This window comes from Ammospiza caudacuta, chromosome 10 (assembly GCF_027887145.1).
Source record: "Ammospiza caudacuta isolate bAmmCau1 chromosome 10, bAmmCau1.pri, whole genome shotgun sequence".
In the NCBI taxonomy this organism is placed as follows: Eukaryota; Metazoa; Chordata; class Aves; order Passeriformes; family Passerellidae; genus Ammospiza; species Ammospiza caudacuta.
The window spans coordinates 1,606,899-1,622,865 of record NC_080602.1 but is presented as its reverse complement, the minus strand read 5'-3'; the positions used below and the strand labels follow the sequence as shown (position 1 = coordinate 1,622,865).

General features: G+C 55.8%; 1 protein-coding gene across 1 annotated transcript; it reads left to right on the top strand.

Annotated features, from left to right (window-relative positions):
* The first annotated feature begins 1,644 nt into the window (after positions 1–1,644).
* On the top strand, positions 1,645–11,659 carry LOC131562076 (serine/threonine-protein kinase pim-1-like). Its single transcript, XM_058811651.1, has 6 exons — positions 1,645–1,901; positions 9,806–10,040; positions 10,154–10,204; positions 10,409–10,775; positions 11,134–11,310; positions 11,553–11,659. Exons 1-6 carry the CDS (start codon positions 1,645–1,647, stop codon positions 11,657–11,659), a joined length of 1,194 nt encoding a protein of 397 aa, XP_058667634.1.
* Positions 11,660–15,967: the final 4,308 nt, after the last annotated feature.

Here is a 15,967-nt window from a genome sequence, read left to right as displayed (position 1 = left end):
ACCGCCCCCACATCTTGTGTTTCATGTAACCAGAACCCAGATTTGGAAATTTCCCGGTGCCAGCAGAGCCCAAATCTGGCAGATTTCTGTCGCTGGCAATGACGCCACCCACATCTGGTGTTGGCTGGCAGCGCCAGCGCCCAGATCTGAAAACTTCCTGGTGCTGGCACAGCCCAAGTGCAGCGATTTGCTGGCACAGACAGCCAAAATTTGGAAATTTGCAGGTTCTGGCACCAGCACCATCCAGCTCTGGTGTTTGCTGGACTGCCAGTGCCCAGATGTGGAAATTTCCCGGTGCCTTCACAGCCCAGCTCTAGCAATTTGGTTTTAGCTAGCTTAGGAAGAGAAGTTCCTCTTTCTGTGGAGGAACTGTGACTTTCCTTTTTCTTGGAACTGTTTACACCTGCTCTGGACTGAAAACCCAGACAAACACCGGCAGCAGCAGCTCACACCTGTGGCCCCCCGAGCTCTGGGACGCTGCATTCCAGCACCAGAGGGACTTAGAAGAGACCGAGGGAGCCAACTACAACCCACAAAAAGGACTTCCTGAATTTGCCATCTCTTCAGCACTGTCCGAGACTTTATTTAATATTATTCATTTTTCATGCTTGTGAATACTTTACTTGTTAAATAAACTGGGTTTTTTTTCACTTTTCTCAAGGGAAGTCTTTTCCTGAACTAGTAGGGGCAGGGGCCACTTGAATTCGCTTTCTAGGCGGACCCCTTTTGGAGGTTTCCTCCCAAAATTAGCCCTAAGCAAGCACAAACAGTCACCATGAAAACTTCACCAGTGGCATCATTTCCTGGTGGCAAATCTTGCGACAGAAGCTTGACCTTGTTCTCCATGAGAGATTCTTGGGAAGAGCAGACAGGAGAAGATTCCTGGAAAACAGAAACAGCTTTCCAGAAGTGAAATGAAAACGAAAGAAACAATCCAAGATGTTTTCCTCTATTTATTTCTGCGCTCCCCTTTTCCATGTTGGGGCAGGCGCAGGGGCCGTCCCGGGGGCGCGTGGGGCTCGGACGTGGGGCTTGTGGGGCCGGCGGGGAACGGGCGCAGGCACCGACGGCCGAAATATCGGGAACTTGGGGGTAAAGATTGGGAAAAGCAACTCGGGACCCCCACAATGGCCCAATTCCCCCCCAAGATTCACCTGCCGGCCCCCAAATCCCCCACATTCACCCCAAAATCCCTCCCATCTCCCCAAATCCCATCCAGGACGCCCACGACCCCTCACGGACCCCCCCAAAACCTCACCCGGGAGCCCCAAACCCCCCCCCCAGTTCCCCCCAAAAAGCCTCAACTACCCCCAAAATCGCCTCAGGACCCCTCCAGCCTCGGCTACCATCCCCAAATCCCCCCCAATTCCCCCTAAATCCCCCCCCGGACGCCTCCACCCTGGCCCGGCTGCTCCCGCTGCTGCGCCCCCCCTCCCCCGCCGCCTCTGCCGCGCTTGGCTCAGCGCCGCTTATGAGAGCCCAGAAACCACCCAAATCCCCCCCAGAACCGGCCTCGGAGCCCCAAAATCCCCCCAATTGTCCCAGAGTCCCCGCAAATCCCCCCAAAATCCCCCCCGGACACCTCCGCCCCGCCCCGGCCGCTCCCGCCGCCGCTGCCCCCCCGCCCCCTTCCCGCCGCCGCCTATGCCGCGCTCGGTTCGGCCGCGCTCGACGCGAGTCCAGAAACGGCCCCGATTCACCCCAAAACCGGCCTGGCAGCGCCCCGATCCCCCCAGCAGCCCCAGAATCCCCCCGATTCCCCCCAACCCCCCCGCGGACACCCCCAACCTGAGCCGGGCCGATCCCGCCGCCACCATTGCCGCGCCCGCAAGCCCTGAGCATTTTGGCGGGAAACATCCGGGGCATTTCGGCGGGAAATTCCCGGAACTCCGGCCCGAAAAGTCGGGGCTTTTGGGCTTCAATCCCCCCCGTTCTGGGCATGCATTTGGGTGGGGATTTTGGGGGTGAAAACCTGGGAATGTTTGGCTTGAAAATCGCGACTCTGGGGGTTCCAGACCGGGACCTTTGGGCCCTGGAAGGCGAAACAAATTGGGGAAGATTTGGGGTTCAAAATCGGATTGTTTGGGGTTCAAGCCCGGCATTTCTGGGCTTCAAAACCCGAATCTTTCAGCGATGGATCTCCGGATTTTTGGGGTAAAATCCTGCATTTGTAGGGCCTGAGAAAGGGGGGGAAATGGGAATTTTGGGTCCTTGCAGGGAGAAAATCTGGAAGTGTTTAGGGCTCCAACCGGCATTTTTGGGGTTAAAAATTAGGAATTTCTTTCTGCCTGGCTTTCAGGCTTTCTGTTTTACCTTTTCTTTCCTTGCTGAGCTGCAACGGCCACAAGTTCAGCTCAGCATCCCTCCGGGACTGTCCAAATGCCTCCAAGTGCCCCGAAAACCCACTCGGGAGCCCCAAAATGCCCCCAGGTCATCCCAGCATTCATCTCGGAGCCCCCAAAATGCCCCCGTTTCCCCCAAAACCAGCTCAGCTGCCCCCAAATCCCCTGCGGACTCCTCCGACCGGGCCCGGCTCCTCTGTCGACGGGAGCCCCGAACCGGCCCCAGCTGACCCCAAACCCCACCCGGGAGGGAGCCCAAGGTGCCACCCGCACGCCCCAAATCCCAGCTGTGCACCCCAAACCACACCGAGACCCCGCACGGTTGGATTGGGTTTTGTTCCATTTTACTGGATTTTCTCTCTCCCGCACCCGCCCGGGGCCAGCAAGGGAGAGCCCCAGGGCCGGCCCGGGCACGGGGACGGGTGAGGGCCGTGAACGGCCGGGCGGGATCGGGGCAAAGAACCGGGCACGGCCGGGCGGGATCGGGGAAAAGAACGGGGCACGGCCGGGCGGGATCGGGGTAAAGAACCGGGCACGGCCGGGCGGGATCGGGGTAAAGAACCGGGCACGGCCGGGCGGGATCGGGGTAAAGAACCGGGCACAGCCGGGCGGGATCGGGGAAAAGAACCGGGCACAGCCAGGCGGGATCGGGGTAAAGAACCGGGCACGGCTGGGCGGGATCGGGGCAAAGAACCGGGCACAGCCGGGCGGGATCGGGGAAAAGAACGGGGCACGGCCGGGCACGACTGGGGTAAAGAACTGGACACGGCCGGGCGGGATCGGGGAAAAGAACCGGGCACGGCCGGGTGGGATCGGGGAAAAGAACCGGGCACGGCCGGGTGGGATCGGGGAAAAGAACCGGGCATGGCCGGGTGGGATCGGGGTAAAGAACCGGGCATGGCCGGGCGGGATCGGGGTAAAGAACTGGACACGGCCGGGGATCCCCGGAAGGAATATCGGGGGGGAATCCGAGACACGGTGGGGAAACATTGGGGGAAAAATGGGGAAAATTAGGAAAACACGACCCCAGTTAGGGTTAGGGTTGGGGTTGTTGTTGGGGTTGGGGTTAGGGTTCGTTTTGAATTAATGTCTTTTGATTCTGTCTTTAAGTTTTTATGAGGTTTTTTTTTTTAATTCTAGCTATTTTATTTTGATGATGAAAAATAGTAAATAAATAAACACAATTGAAAAAACCAAAAGGAGAAAGTGAGACCAGGACCTGCTAGCCTAGAGATTATGGGAGTGCAGCTCACTCAATGTGCCAGTGTCTCACCACATCCTTTCCTCATTGGGCCTCTCCTATTCCTCTTTGGCCATGTTTTCTTTGTGTCATCTGTGCTGCTCTTTGTTACTTGGCATTACAACGGGGCCACACATTGACACGTTTGGGGGACAATGGATCCAAAAGATCCTGTCTAGTCAAAGGTTTTCTACCTAGGTGTGTTCTGTGCTCACCAAAGGCCTGAGCAAAGAAACCAAGAGAAGTGTGCCCAAATCCCAAAGCTTTGCTCCTTTGCAATCTCCCACTGATCTGGCTCACAGGTGTCTTCAATCACAATTCCATAGGTAAGAAGAGGTCATGTATTTCACTGGGAAATGATGCACTGCTTTGGCAAAGTTCACCTGTATGTATATTTATCCGGGACAGCAGTGCAGCTGTGTTGTTTGCACCTTGTTTGCAGAAGATCATTTGGGATCTCCTTTTTGTATCTCCTGCAGAAAGGGAGCTCTTAATTATACCACGCTACCTAAACCACATTGGGACGCAGCTCTGTAGTGGTTCACAATGAAGCAGACGGCCTGCTGTGTCACTGCCAGCCCTGCTGAGCCTGCGAGGGACTGTAGTGTATCCCATGCCTGTTTTGCCTCCAAGCAGAGCTTGGTTTTCCTCATTAGTGTGAAGTAATTACAAGAGTAATAAAATGGGCAATTAAACTGGCCACTTTGGAGGATATGCTCATGCTTTGGCATGTCAGTCCTGTACCTCATGCACCCAAGGCTTGTTACTCATCATGAAATATTTTAACAAAAAACCTCCGCTCTCATGTTACATCTGAATAAAACTGCATCAGATCATCAAGAATTCTGCTGTCAGGAACAAGACAAGAGCCTTCCGACACTCACTTGCAGCTGTCCCGGATTGCTGCAGCCCTTTGTGCAAAGCTGCTGCAGACAGAGTGTTTGGAGTTGGTTTGGGCCTTTATGAAAGATCTGTGGAGCAGTGTGCAGGGCTCTCCTGGCAGGAAACTTTGTCCAAGCCCAGGGACACGGTGCCGGCAGGAGCGGAGCGGCCCCGCTCCCAGCCCGAGAGTCTGTGGGCTGAGCCACGCCGGGGAGACAAGGCAGCGAGGGGCTCCAGCCCAGCTGCTTCACTGCCCTGCCCGCCCCATGGAGCTCTGCCGTGGGAGAAAGCCGACACCGGATGAGTCCCCGAGCTTCCATCAGCTGCTGGAACTGCTCCGTGACAGCTCCTGTTCTTCCGAGAGAGACCCCGGCGCCTTCTTGGAACGCGTGTCATGGGGGATTCTGTTTGATAATAAACTGTTGGGGGTTTTCCACTTTCATCTATCAGTAATAATTTCCCATTGCTGGAAAGGGATTGCAGGAACACTTTAGAGGAGACAACTTATTGCACAGTATCCTGTTTGAAGTTGTCTCAAACTGTGTGAGACAGATGGCTTCACACAGGAGCATCCCCAAGGCTGCTGAGGGGAAGGCACAGAGGAAGACAAACCCAGTATTTCTAAGGGAACTCCTTGACACCAAACCAACCTGAGTTGTCAAACAGCAGACCTGATGTTTCGAGACATGGGCCACAGGGGAAACCTTTCAGTGTGTTTGGTCCAGGCTGGGCTATGCTTAAGGCAAAGGTGTGTCAGTGTGTTGGATAATACTCTTTTCTTGACCTAGAGATGGGGCAACTGAGAGGTGTTTTAAAAACTTTTATTCCATTTTCAGTCTCATGAGAAGGGTGAGACAATACAGATGTTATAATTCACGCCATCACAATCAGAAGCCAACTACTTCCTAAATATTTTACATTATAAGTGTTTCTTGGTCTTTCAGCCTTTTGCCATGCCATGTTGTAGATGCGTTAAAGCCAATTATTTAAAAATACCCCTTGTGGGTCCCACTACAATGCATCTTTCATAGCTCTGTTTTTCCAAAGTCTTATTTGCAAGGCCATCTTTAGAAATATTTTTCTAGCTCCATTACTCTATCAACAATATCTGTCCTATTCCATGGAAAATTTTAAGTTAGCATTCCTTGTCTCAAGATTTATATACAGATTCATATTTTGTGGGCCTTCTATTAGGCTCTAAAAACTTTCTACAAACCCATTTCCCACATCAGTGGACTTGGCTCCTTCTCTCCTCATTGTGCCTGGCAAGCACAGGAGCCCAGAGCTCCTGCAGAACCCATCCCAGCACTCAGTGGGAGCAAACTTGTGTCCAGTCCTCACCCGGAGCTGCGGTGCCCAGCATTCCACCACTCTGGAATGAGGAACTGTTCCTGCTCTTTCAGAAGGAGCTAAGGAGCTTTGGCCTTCAGATCAATTGTCTGCAGGCTCCTGCAGTGCCTGGTGCTGCTCCCTTGCCAGCGGCACCCCAGGCCAGGGGGGCACATCTGGGCTGCTGTGTCTGGCTCTGGGGCTCCCTGTTCTGGGCAGTGAGGAGGAGCTGCAGAGGCTCTGCAGGACTGACAGGATGGGCTTTGGGGCTGGCAGGAGAAGCTGAGGGACCTGGGCTGCTGGAGCTTCTGAACAGGAGGCCCAGGGCTCCTCCTGCAACTGCTCCAAGGGTGGTTTCAGAGAATCTCAGAATCAGCAAGGGTGGAACAAGCCATGGAGATCATCAAGTCCAACCTGTGCCCTGACACTGCCTTGTCTCCTCTGGGCCTCCTCTCCTCCAGGATAAACAACCCCAGCAGCTCCCTCAGCCGCTCCTCACAGCTCTTGTGCTCCAGATCCCCCCCCCACCCCCCCGCCTTGTTGCCCTTCTCTGGACACGCTCCAGCCCCTCCATGTCCTTCCAAAATTGGGGGGTCCAGAAATGCAAACAGCACTCGAGGTGCTGCCCAAGCAGTGCTGAGCACAGGGGAAGAATCCCAGCCCTGCTCCTGCTGGCCACACCATTCCTGATCCAGGCCAGGAGCCATTGGCCTCCTTGGCCACCTGGGCACACTGCTGGCTCCTGTCCAGCCTGCTGTCCATCAGTGCCCCCAGGTCCCTTTCTGCCTGGCTGCTGTCCAGCCCCTCTGGCGCCTTGTTGAGGGAGGGAGGCAGGGAGGGAACGGATCCAGATCCAATCCTTCCTGAAATGTGGTGTTTGCTGGCACTGCCAGTTCCCAGATTTTGATATTTCTCTATTCTGACAGAGCCCAAGTCCAGCAATTTGCTGGCAAAGAAAGTCAAAACCAAGCAAAGACCTGGTACCTACAGCAACCCGATCTTGGGTTTGCTGACACCCCCAGTACCCAGATCGGGAATGTTTCAGATGCCTGCACAGCACAATTCCAGCAGTTTGCTGGCACAGAAAATTAGCATCTGGGAATTTCTCAGTGCCAGCAAAACCTAAATGCAGCAATTTTCTGGCAAAGAAAGCCAGAACCCAGCAGCTTCCCAGTGCTGCCACCAGCACCACCCAGGTCTGGTGTTTGCTGTGCAAGTGCCCAGATCTGGAAATTTCCCTGTCCTGGCACAGCCCAAGTCCAGCAATTTGCTGGCACAGAAAGCCAAAATCCGGCAATCTCCTGATGCCAATACAGGCACCCAGACCTGGTGTTTGCTGCCACTGCCAGTGCTCACATCTGGATATTTCCCTGTTCTGGCAGAGCCAAGTCCAGCAATTTTCTGGTAAAGAAAGCCACAATCTGGCAATTCCCTGCTACCGTCATTGGCAATGCCAAGATCTGGTGGTTGCTGGCACCACCAGTGCCCAGATGCGGGAATTGCCCGGTGCCAGCACAGCCCTAGTCTAGTGATTTCTGGCAAAGAAAGCCAAAACCAAGCAAATACCTGGTACCTACAGCAACTCAATCTTGTGTTTGCTGACACCACAAGTGCCCAGATCCAGAATTTTTCAGGTTCCTGCACAGCATAATTCCAGCAATATGCTGGCACTGAAAGTTCACATTTCACAATTTCCTGGTGCTGGCACATTCCCCACCCAGATCTGGTGTGTGCTGGCACTGCCAGTGCCCACATCTGGCAATTTCCCGGTGCTGGCACTACCCATGTCCAGAATTCGCTGGCAAAGAAAGCTAAAACCTGTCAATTTCCCCTTGCCAGCACTGCCCAATCTGGAGTTTGCTGGCCGCAGGATCCCAGGAAAGAAGGAAGGAAAGAAAAGAGGAAGGCATCCAGATCCAGTCCTTCCTGGAGCCTGGAGCCTGAAATGGGCTGTTTGCTGGCACTGCCAGTGCCCAGATCTGGAAATTTCCCAATTCTGGCACAGCCCAAGTGCAGCAATTTGCTGGCACAGAAATCCAAAACCTGTGGCAGCTTCCTCTTACTGGCTCTGGCACCGCCCCCACATCTTGTGTGTCATGTAACCAGAACGCAGATTTGGAAATTTCTCAGGGCCAGCAGAGCCCAAATCTGGCAGATTTCTGTCGCTGGCAATGACGCCACCCACATCTGGTGTTGGCTGGCAGCGCCAGCGCCCAGATCTGAAAACTTCCTGGTGCTGGCACAGCCCAAGTCCATGGATTAGCTGGCACAGAAGGCCAAAATTTGTAACTCTGCAGGTTCTGGCTCCAGCACCATCCAGCTCTGGTGTTTGCTGGGACCGCCAGTGCCCAGATTTGGAAATTTCCTGATACCTTCACAGCCCAGGTCTAGCTAGCAATTTGGTTTTAGCTAGCTTAGGAAGAGAAGTTCCTCTTTCTGTGGAGGAACTGTGACTTTCCTTTTTCTTGGAACTGTTTACACCTGCTCTGGACTGAAAACCCAGACAAACACTGGCAGCAGCAGCTCACACCTGTGGCCCCCCGAGCTCTGGGACGCTGCATTCCAGCACCAGAGGGACTTAGAAGAGACCAAGGCAGCCAACTACAACCCACAAAAAGGACTTCCTGAATTTGCCATCTCTTCACTACTGTGAGAAGTTTGATTTAATATTATTCATTTTTCATGCTTGTGAATACTTCACTTGTGAAATAAACTTGGGTTTTTTCACTTTTCTCAAGGGAAGTCTTTTCCTGAACTATTAGGAGTAGGGGCTGCTCGAACTTGCTTTCTAGACAGACCCATTTTGGAGCTTTCCTCCCAAAATTTGCCCCAAACCAGCACAAACAGTCACAATGAAAATTTCACCAGTGGCATCATTTCCTGGTGGCAAATCTTGTGACAGAAGCTTGACCTTGTTCTCCATGAGAGATTCTTGGGAAGAGCAGACAGGAGAAGATTCCTGGAAAACAGAAACAGCTTTCCAGAAGTGAAATGAAAATGAAAGAAACAATCCAAGGTGTTTTCCTCTATTTATTTCTATGCTCCCCTTTTCCATGTTGCACTGCTTCTCCATCCCAGTAATTCCAGATGCACCTCACCTCTAAGATTGGTGACTTAGTGATTTTTAGACACTCTAAAATACCATGAGCCACACAGAGTTTTCCTTCCCCTGTTTTTACTGGAAAGCAACACTAGATATGTAAGTGCAGTGCTGGGCTCAGGTAGGAATCCTACCCCAAGGGAAGTGTCCCGACAGTGTTTGATCCTCAGCAAGGACAATGCCCAGCAGCGAGCGAGGGGATCACTGTGCCAGCGTGCAGGAGTCAGGGCTCTGCATTTGGGCTCAAGGCTGCAAAGTTCCCGTGTTTGGGCAGACGGAGGGGCTGTCCCCGGGGCGCGCGGGGCTCGAACGTGGGGCTCGTGGGGCGAGCGGGGAACGGACACGGGGACGAACGGCCCCGGTGCTTCAGTTGCAGCGGCGGCAGCGGCGGCAGCGGCGGCAGCAGCAGCGGCAGCAGCAGCGGCGAGAGCACCAAAACAGATACTTCTGAACAGTCTTTCTCCTTTACTTTCTCTTTGTCTCTTTATTTCTCTTTCTCTCCCTTTCCCGCTGTCGGGCACCCTTCTCTCAGTGTCCGTTTCCCAGCGTCCCTCTCCTCTCCCCGCCTCCCTCTCCCCTGCAGGGCAGGGCCATGCCCCCGGCCCGCCCCCGGCCCCGGGCGGGGCTGCCCCGTGCCCGGCCCCGGCCGTCCCGCCGCGGTCTCGCCTCCGCCCGGCTCTGGCCGTACTGGCGGTGGCGCTGCTGGGCGGGCATCAGTGCCTGGTGCGGGGGCGGCATCGCCGCCCTTCGGCTCCGCCTGGCCCGAGCCCGGACCCGGACCCAACGCAGGGTCCGGTCCCGACCCCGGTCCCGGCCCCGGCTTCTCCCGGGGCCCGCGGAGCACACACGCGGCGCGGCCGCTCCCTCCGCCTCCGCTGCGGCTTCCCCGGCCCGAGCTCCGCCGCTCGGCAGCGCGGCCGCCGGCCCCAAGCCACCAGGGCCTGGGGCGGGTGGGGATGCCGGGCCCGGGGCGGGTGAGGGGCGCTCGGGGGCCGTTGCTGGACCCGGGCCGAGCTCTGAAAGCCGCGTCCCGCCCGCAGGGACGGCGCAGGAGGCCCTGCAGGAGCGGTACCGGCTGGGATCGCTGCTGGGGCGCGGCGGCTTCGGCAGCGTCTTTGCGGCCACGCGGCTCTCGGACGGCGCCCCGGTGAGCGGCTGGGCCGGCGGCGGACGCAGGCAGAGGGGAGGGAGGAGGAGGAGGAGGATGCGTCTGGGCATGACGGGCGGCGAGCTCAGCCCGCTGCTCTCCCTCGCTCGCAGGTGGCCATCAAACGCGTGCCGAGGGATCGCATCCGGCACTGGGGCGAGCTGGTGAGTGAGCGGAGCCAGCGGCAGCAGCCGGGCCGTGCCGGGCGAGGAGGAGCCGGGGCCCGGCGCGGTGGGAGCCGCCGTGAGCCCTGCGGGGAGAGCGGGCGTGGGTTGAGCGGGGCATGCAGAGCATCCCGGGCTGGCTGAGGGCTCCCAGAGCCCCGGCACGGCCTCGGCCCCACTGACGGCGTCGTGCTCCTCCCGCAGCCCGACGGCACCAGCGCACCCCTGGAGATCGTGCTGCTGGCCAAGGTGTCCGGTCGCTGTGGCGGTGTCATTCAGCTCCTGGAGTGGCTTGAGCTCCCCGACAGCTTCCTGCTGGTGCTGGAGCGTCCGGAGCGGTGCCAGGAGCTCTCGGGTTTCCTGGCGGAGCGGGGGTTCCTGCCGGAGGAGGAGGCGCGGGAGCTGTTCCGCCAGGTGCTGGAGGCCGTGCGGCACTGCACCAGCTGCGGGGTCCTGCACCGGGACATCAAGCCCGAGAATGTCCTGCTCGACCTGGCCAGCGGGCAGCTGAAACTGATCGACTTTGGCTGTGGCGCCTTCCTCCAAGACACAGCCTACACGCAGTTTGCAGGTGAGCCCTCGCAGGGTGTGCTCCTGGGCATCTCGTGGCCCAGCCTGGGTGCAGCACTGGGATGGGATTGATGCTAAGGCCGAGTTGTTCTGGGTGGGAGGGAGAGTGGGTTTTCTCCACTACTGGGTGGGTTTTTCCTTTGTGTGTCATGGTTGGGCCTTCCTTGTGTTTCTTCTGCCCTCTTCCAAGACCAGTGGCTTCTTTTCCATCCCCAAGTTTGTGCACAAGTCCCAAGTGCTGGTGAGAGGGCAGCGCTCACCCCGTGTGCCTCTGGGGCGGCCCCACAGGCCCAGGGATGCTGGGGCCGGGCTCTGGGAGCAGCAGCAGCCCCCTGCTGAGCTGTGTCTGTGTTCCACAGGAACCCTGTCCTACAGCCCACCAGAGTGGATCCAGCACCAACGCTACCATGGCGAGGCAGCCACGATCTGGTCCCTGGGCCTCCTGCTGTGCCACCTGGTCATGGGGAAGCACCCATTCAGGAGGGGCCAGGAGATCATCCGGGGGCGAATCTTGTTCCCACGATGGCTCTCTCAAGGTGGATCCTCATCTCTGGGCACGGGGGGAATACCAGTGCTGGGAGACAGCAGCGGGCTCATGGGCAAACCACTCTGGCAGCTGCTGAGGAGGTTGCACATGTCCTGCTCTCCTGCTGTCCTCCAAACAGAGCATCCACGGGGAAGTTTAGGCCCAGCTCTGGGCACACCCAGCATGACCTGGGCATGGGAACAGGAGGGCAACTTCTCCAACTGACTGGTGATTTCTGGTTTCTCTCCCCAGCGTGCCAAGATGTCATTAAGAGGTGTTTGTCCATGCAACCCTCGGACAGGCCATCCTTAGAAGATCTTTTCTGTCATCCTTGGGTGAAGGGTGTTCCTCTGCCCTAGAAGACTGAAGAGATCCACGTGCACAGTTGGATCCAGGGGCCTGGCAGGTACCAGCTCCACACATCTCTTGGCAATCAGTGGCAAAGCAAACCAGGCTGGTTTTGTCCTGCCTGTAGCTCTGAGCAGGGGTCAGCAGAAGGGAACATGCAGCTCTTGGGCTGGAGCTGAGCTGGAGACCCGGTGTGACAAGCACTGGTGGCCACCATCCCCCTGGTTTTGTTTGTATGGTTCATGGATGGCTGGGGCCCTGGGCAGAGCCCTGACAGCCTGGTCTGACCCCAGGGAAGGAGAAGGAGCCCCTGGAGAAGCTGTTCCAAATGGGGCTGGTGCTGGAGACACCAAGGACAACCTCAAAGATGACAATCTCTTCCTTGGCCTGGCCAGCTGAAGATGATGGACTTGGATTCTGGCACCTTCTTCAAAGCCAGGCTCCAGGTCCAATTTGCAGGTGAGTCTATAGGCAGGGGGTTGCTCCCGGATCTGGGCATGGCACAGCTGGGCACCAAAGGTTCCCCCTTTGCTGGGGCAGATACAATGAATTCTTCAGTCAGCTGCCCAGCTGCTTTTTGGCTCTGGGCAGCTGCTGAGGGCTGGATGTGCCGTGGCTGGCTGCAGGCTGGGCACATGTGCTGCCCTCCTGCTCTGCTGCCAAAGGCAGCAGGGATGGGCAGCTCTGGGCACAGCCAGCATGGCCTGGGCACCGCAGGCCTTGGCACAAGGGCACAGGAGCCCTCAGCTGACGGGCGGTTTCTGCTTTCTCTCCTTGCAGCCGGGCTCTGCGGCTGCTGAGGCTGCTCTGGGCTCTGCCAGGGCTCAGCTGGGCTCAGCCCTGGGCCCAGCTGGGCTGGCTCTGCCCTCACATTGCTCTGACAGCTTTGCATCAGACGAGCCCGTTGTGAGCACAGCGCCTGAGCTTTCTGCTTTGGCAGGTGAGTGAGACTCTGCTGCAGGCCCAGAGATTGCAGCTGGGGACACACATCCAACTGGCAAGGACCCAAACTCTCCATAGTAGCAGCTGAACGCCTGGATCTGCACAGGGTGTTTTGTCTGTCCCATTCTTCCTTCTTGATTGGCTGGAATTGTGCAATTGCACTTTCTTCCTCCTCTGGCAGTGCCACGAGTGGGCCAAAGCTGGCGAGTGGGCCGTGCTCCTGAGGCAGTGCAGTCTGGAGCTGGTGGATGGAGAATTGCCCTTCTGCACTTCCACACCAGAGCAAAAAGCTGTCAGAGGGACTTTGTGACTCTAAGAAATCCCTGAAAGTTTCAATGGGAATGTTCCGCTCATTCCCAGGCTGAGAAGGAAGGTCGTCTTGTAAAGGATTTGGGCTTTGAAAGAGTTTCCATTCCCAGTCCTGCTTGGAGCTGGAAGGGCACAAAGCAACTTCCTCTTGCCTCGACCACAATTTAAAATAACAATATTGGAAACAATCCCCAAAAACTTTTTAAAAAGACTGCTGAGGTCAGTAAGATGGATCCATGCCATCAGCACATTTACAAAGTAAATAACTTTTCTTTTCAAAAGATAAGTTGCCTCTTAATTCAAAGTTAGAGATGACTTTTCACTGCACACTTGGGGTTTTTTCACACTTTCACATTTTATATAGTTTTTGATTACTTTTTCCTTTTTTTTTCCTTTCAATAGAAAACATGTCCTATAAAAGGAATGTCCTTTGCTCTTGGTTCCCATGTGGAGCAGCTCCCTTCCTGCTGGCTGAGCTGCTCAGGCAGAGCCCAGCAGCTCCTGGCCCTGCAGGGCTGAGGCTTTTCCCCGTTGCTGGGCACAGACTGATGGAGCAGCACTGCTGAACACGGGCACACAGAGGCACCAGCAGCAGCTGCCTTTGGCCACCTGGGGCTCCAAGGCCCAAACTCTGAGCAGCCAGGGCTGGAAGAGACTGGCAGCATCTGATCCCTGACTCTGGGCAGACAGGGCTGCACAAATGACCCCACAGCAGCAGCAGCAGCAGCACATGGAGCTGACTTTGAGCACAGCCCCTGCCCCTCTTCCCTCCCGTGTGCAGCGGTGTCACAGCAGCCTGAGGCACCTGGGAGCCCCCAGGGCCAGCAGGGACTGGAGATGGCAGCCCTGGGCTCCTGGAGGCTGTGCAAGGAACGGAGCTGGGCACTCCCTGTCCATGGGGAGCTTCCAGATGGAAAAGGCTGCTGTGCCCAGGCAGCTGCAAGGGCACAGAAAGGAGGCTCTGGAGCACTGGATCTGTGCCAGTGCCACAGTCCTGGGCAGCAGCCAGCGAGCCCTGGGGGAACAGAGGGCACAGCAAGAGGGACAGAACCAGGCAAGGGCAGAGACTGGAGAGAGCCAGGCCTGGGAGCAGGAACAGCTGCTCCATTGCACTCTTGGAGAAAGCTCTTGGCTGGTTCAAAGCGCTGAAAAGTGTGAAGGGCAGAGGAGGAGGCCACAGCAAACAAGCTCCTGTTTGCACAGCCTCCCCTCTCCGTGTCCCAGAAGGAATTGCATGGACTGTGTTCTTCTCTCCGAGCCGTCTTGTTCAGCATGAGCAGCTCAGCACCAGGAGCTGAAGGAGCTGAAGCCTCAGGCCACAGGAGCTGGGCAAAAGGGAACTTTTGGAGCAAAGGAATGCTGCTAAAATAGCCCCAGCTGAATGCAGCGGATATAATCATGGAATCACAGAATCCTTTCTGTTGGAAAAGCCCTCTGAGCTCACCCAGTACAGCCGGTCACCCAGCAGTGCCAAGCCCAGCACTAAACCACGTCCCTGAAGTGCCAAGGCCTGGACACCAGCCCTGAGTGAGGCCTGGACAGCAGGCCCTGAGCCAAAGGTGGCCTCTGGATGAACCTTCCAAGCAAAGGTTATCTTTGTATCTGCTCCCTGATGAAATATGCATGGTCATTAACACTGTGATAGATGTAGCCACTCCTTAGTGAAACATGTATTGACCTTTGTGTATTTAGAAGCCAGACAAGGCCATGAAATCTGACATCTGGCCTTGTTTGGGGCTGTATGGTCAAAGTCAGCTCCCTTGGTTCCTCCTTGAGCCCTGGCCAGGCTTTGGGAGGGACCCAAGAGGAGGATGAAAGCAGATGTTGCCACACTAGCAGTGCTGTCAGTTTGTTCATTCAGCACTGTCAGAGCTGGGCCCTCTCCCAGCGGGGTTGGAGCCTCACCTGGGGCTGGAGGCACCTGCAGGAATTCCCAGTGCCCAGGAGTGGCTCTGCAGCCCTTGGCTGTGACAGCTTCCCCAGCTGCTGTGTGGGTCTGGGGGATGGTAAAGGCTGAGGGTAAATGCTGCTGGATCTTTGTTAATCACTGCAGGCAATCTTTGGTGGGGATGGTTGGGTGCATTGCTGAGCTGCTCCTTTTGTGATTCTTTGCTGCTCTGAGCTGCAGGAAATGACACTGATTCCTTCAGCTGGAGTCTGTATCTCTGGTGCTGACCCTGCCCACTGGTAAAACAAAACTGGCACAGTCTGGCCAGATGCCAACAAAATGTCATTTGTTCAATGTAAATGTGAGGAATCAGTCCCATCAGAAATTGCCAGCTGGGAAGCCCTTCCCTGGAGTTCCCTGGCTCTGGAGTGGGCTGAGGTCGGAGCCCCTTGTGAGCAGTGGGGCAGTCGGGTAAAAGAAGCTGCACCCCTGGATGGCTTCAAGTGCATCCAAAAATTGCAAATGGAAAAGGAAAACACCTTGTGGGTTTGGGCAGACAAAGATGAATTTGTTGAGAGTACATAGGAAACAGCACTTTCAGAAGGAACAATGATTATTGGAATGCTCCCACATGGAGCAACAGAAGGTTTTAATCTTGAGCTAATATGCATTTGTACAAGTGAAATATTGATATAATAAATATCTATATACATATTTATAGTATATAAAGACATATATATATATATATTAATATATTCACATATATATGTGGGTATATATGTGTATACACATATGTGTAAAAAATATGTATATATTTTTTATATTGTTTAACACATCCTGCCAGACCAGATCTCCCTGTTTGCTCTAAGGGCCCCTGTGGAAAATGCTCTGATCCACGGGGCTCCGTGCGAAGGCTGCTGTGACACTGAGGGACTTGCACAGCAATTCCATCCAGGAGCCTGGGTGCCCCTCAGGGACTGGGACCCGGCCCCTTCCAGCCAGAGGGGAAAGGGCCCCCCAAGCCTTGTTAGCCACAGACAGCATGGTAAAGCTGAACAGCAAAGGGCCTGGGGGCATTATTCTGGAATTAAAAAGGTGCCAGCTCCATGGACAACAGAATTCTTGTTCCTAACTCGAATGAGATTGAGAAAAAATAATGAAGAACGGTGTCACTAAAGTA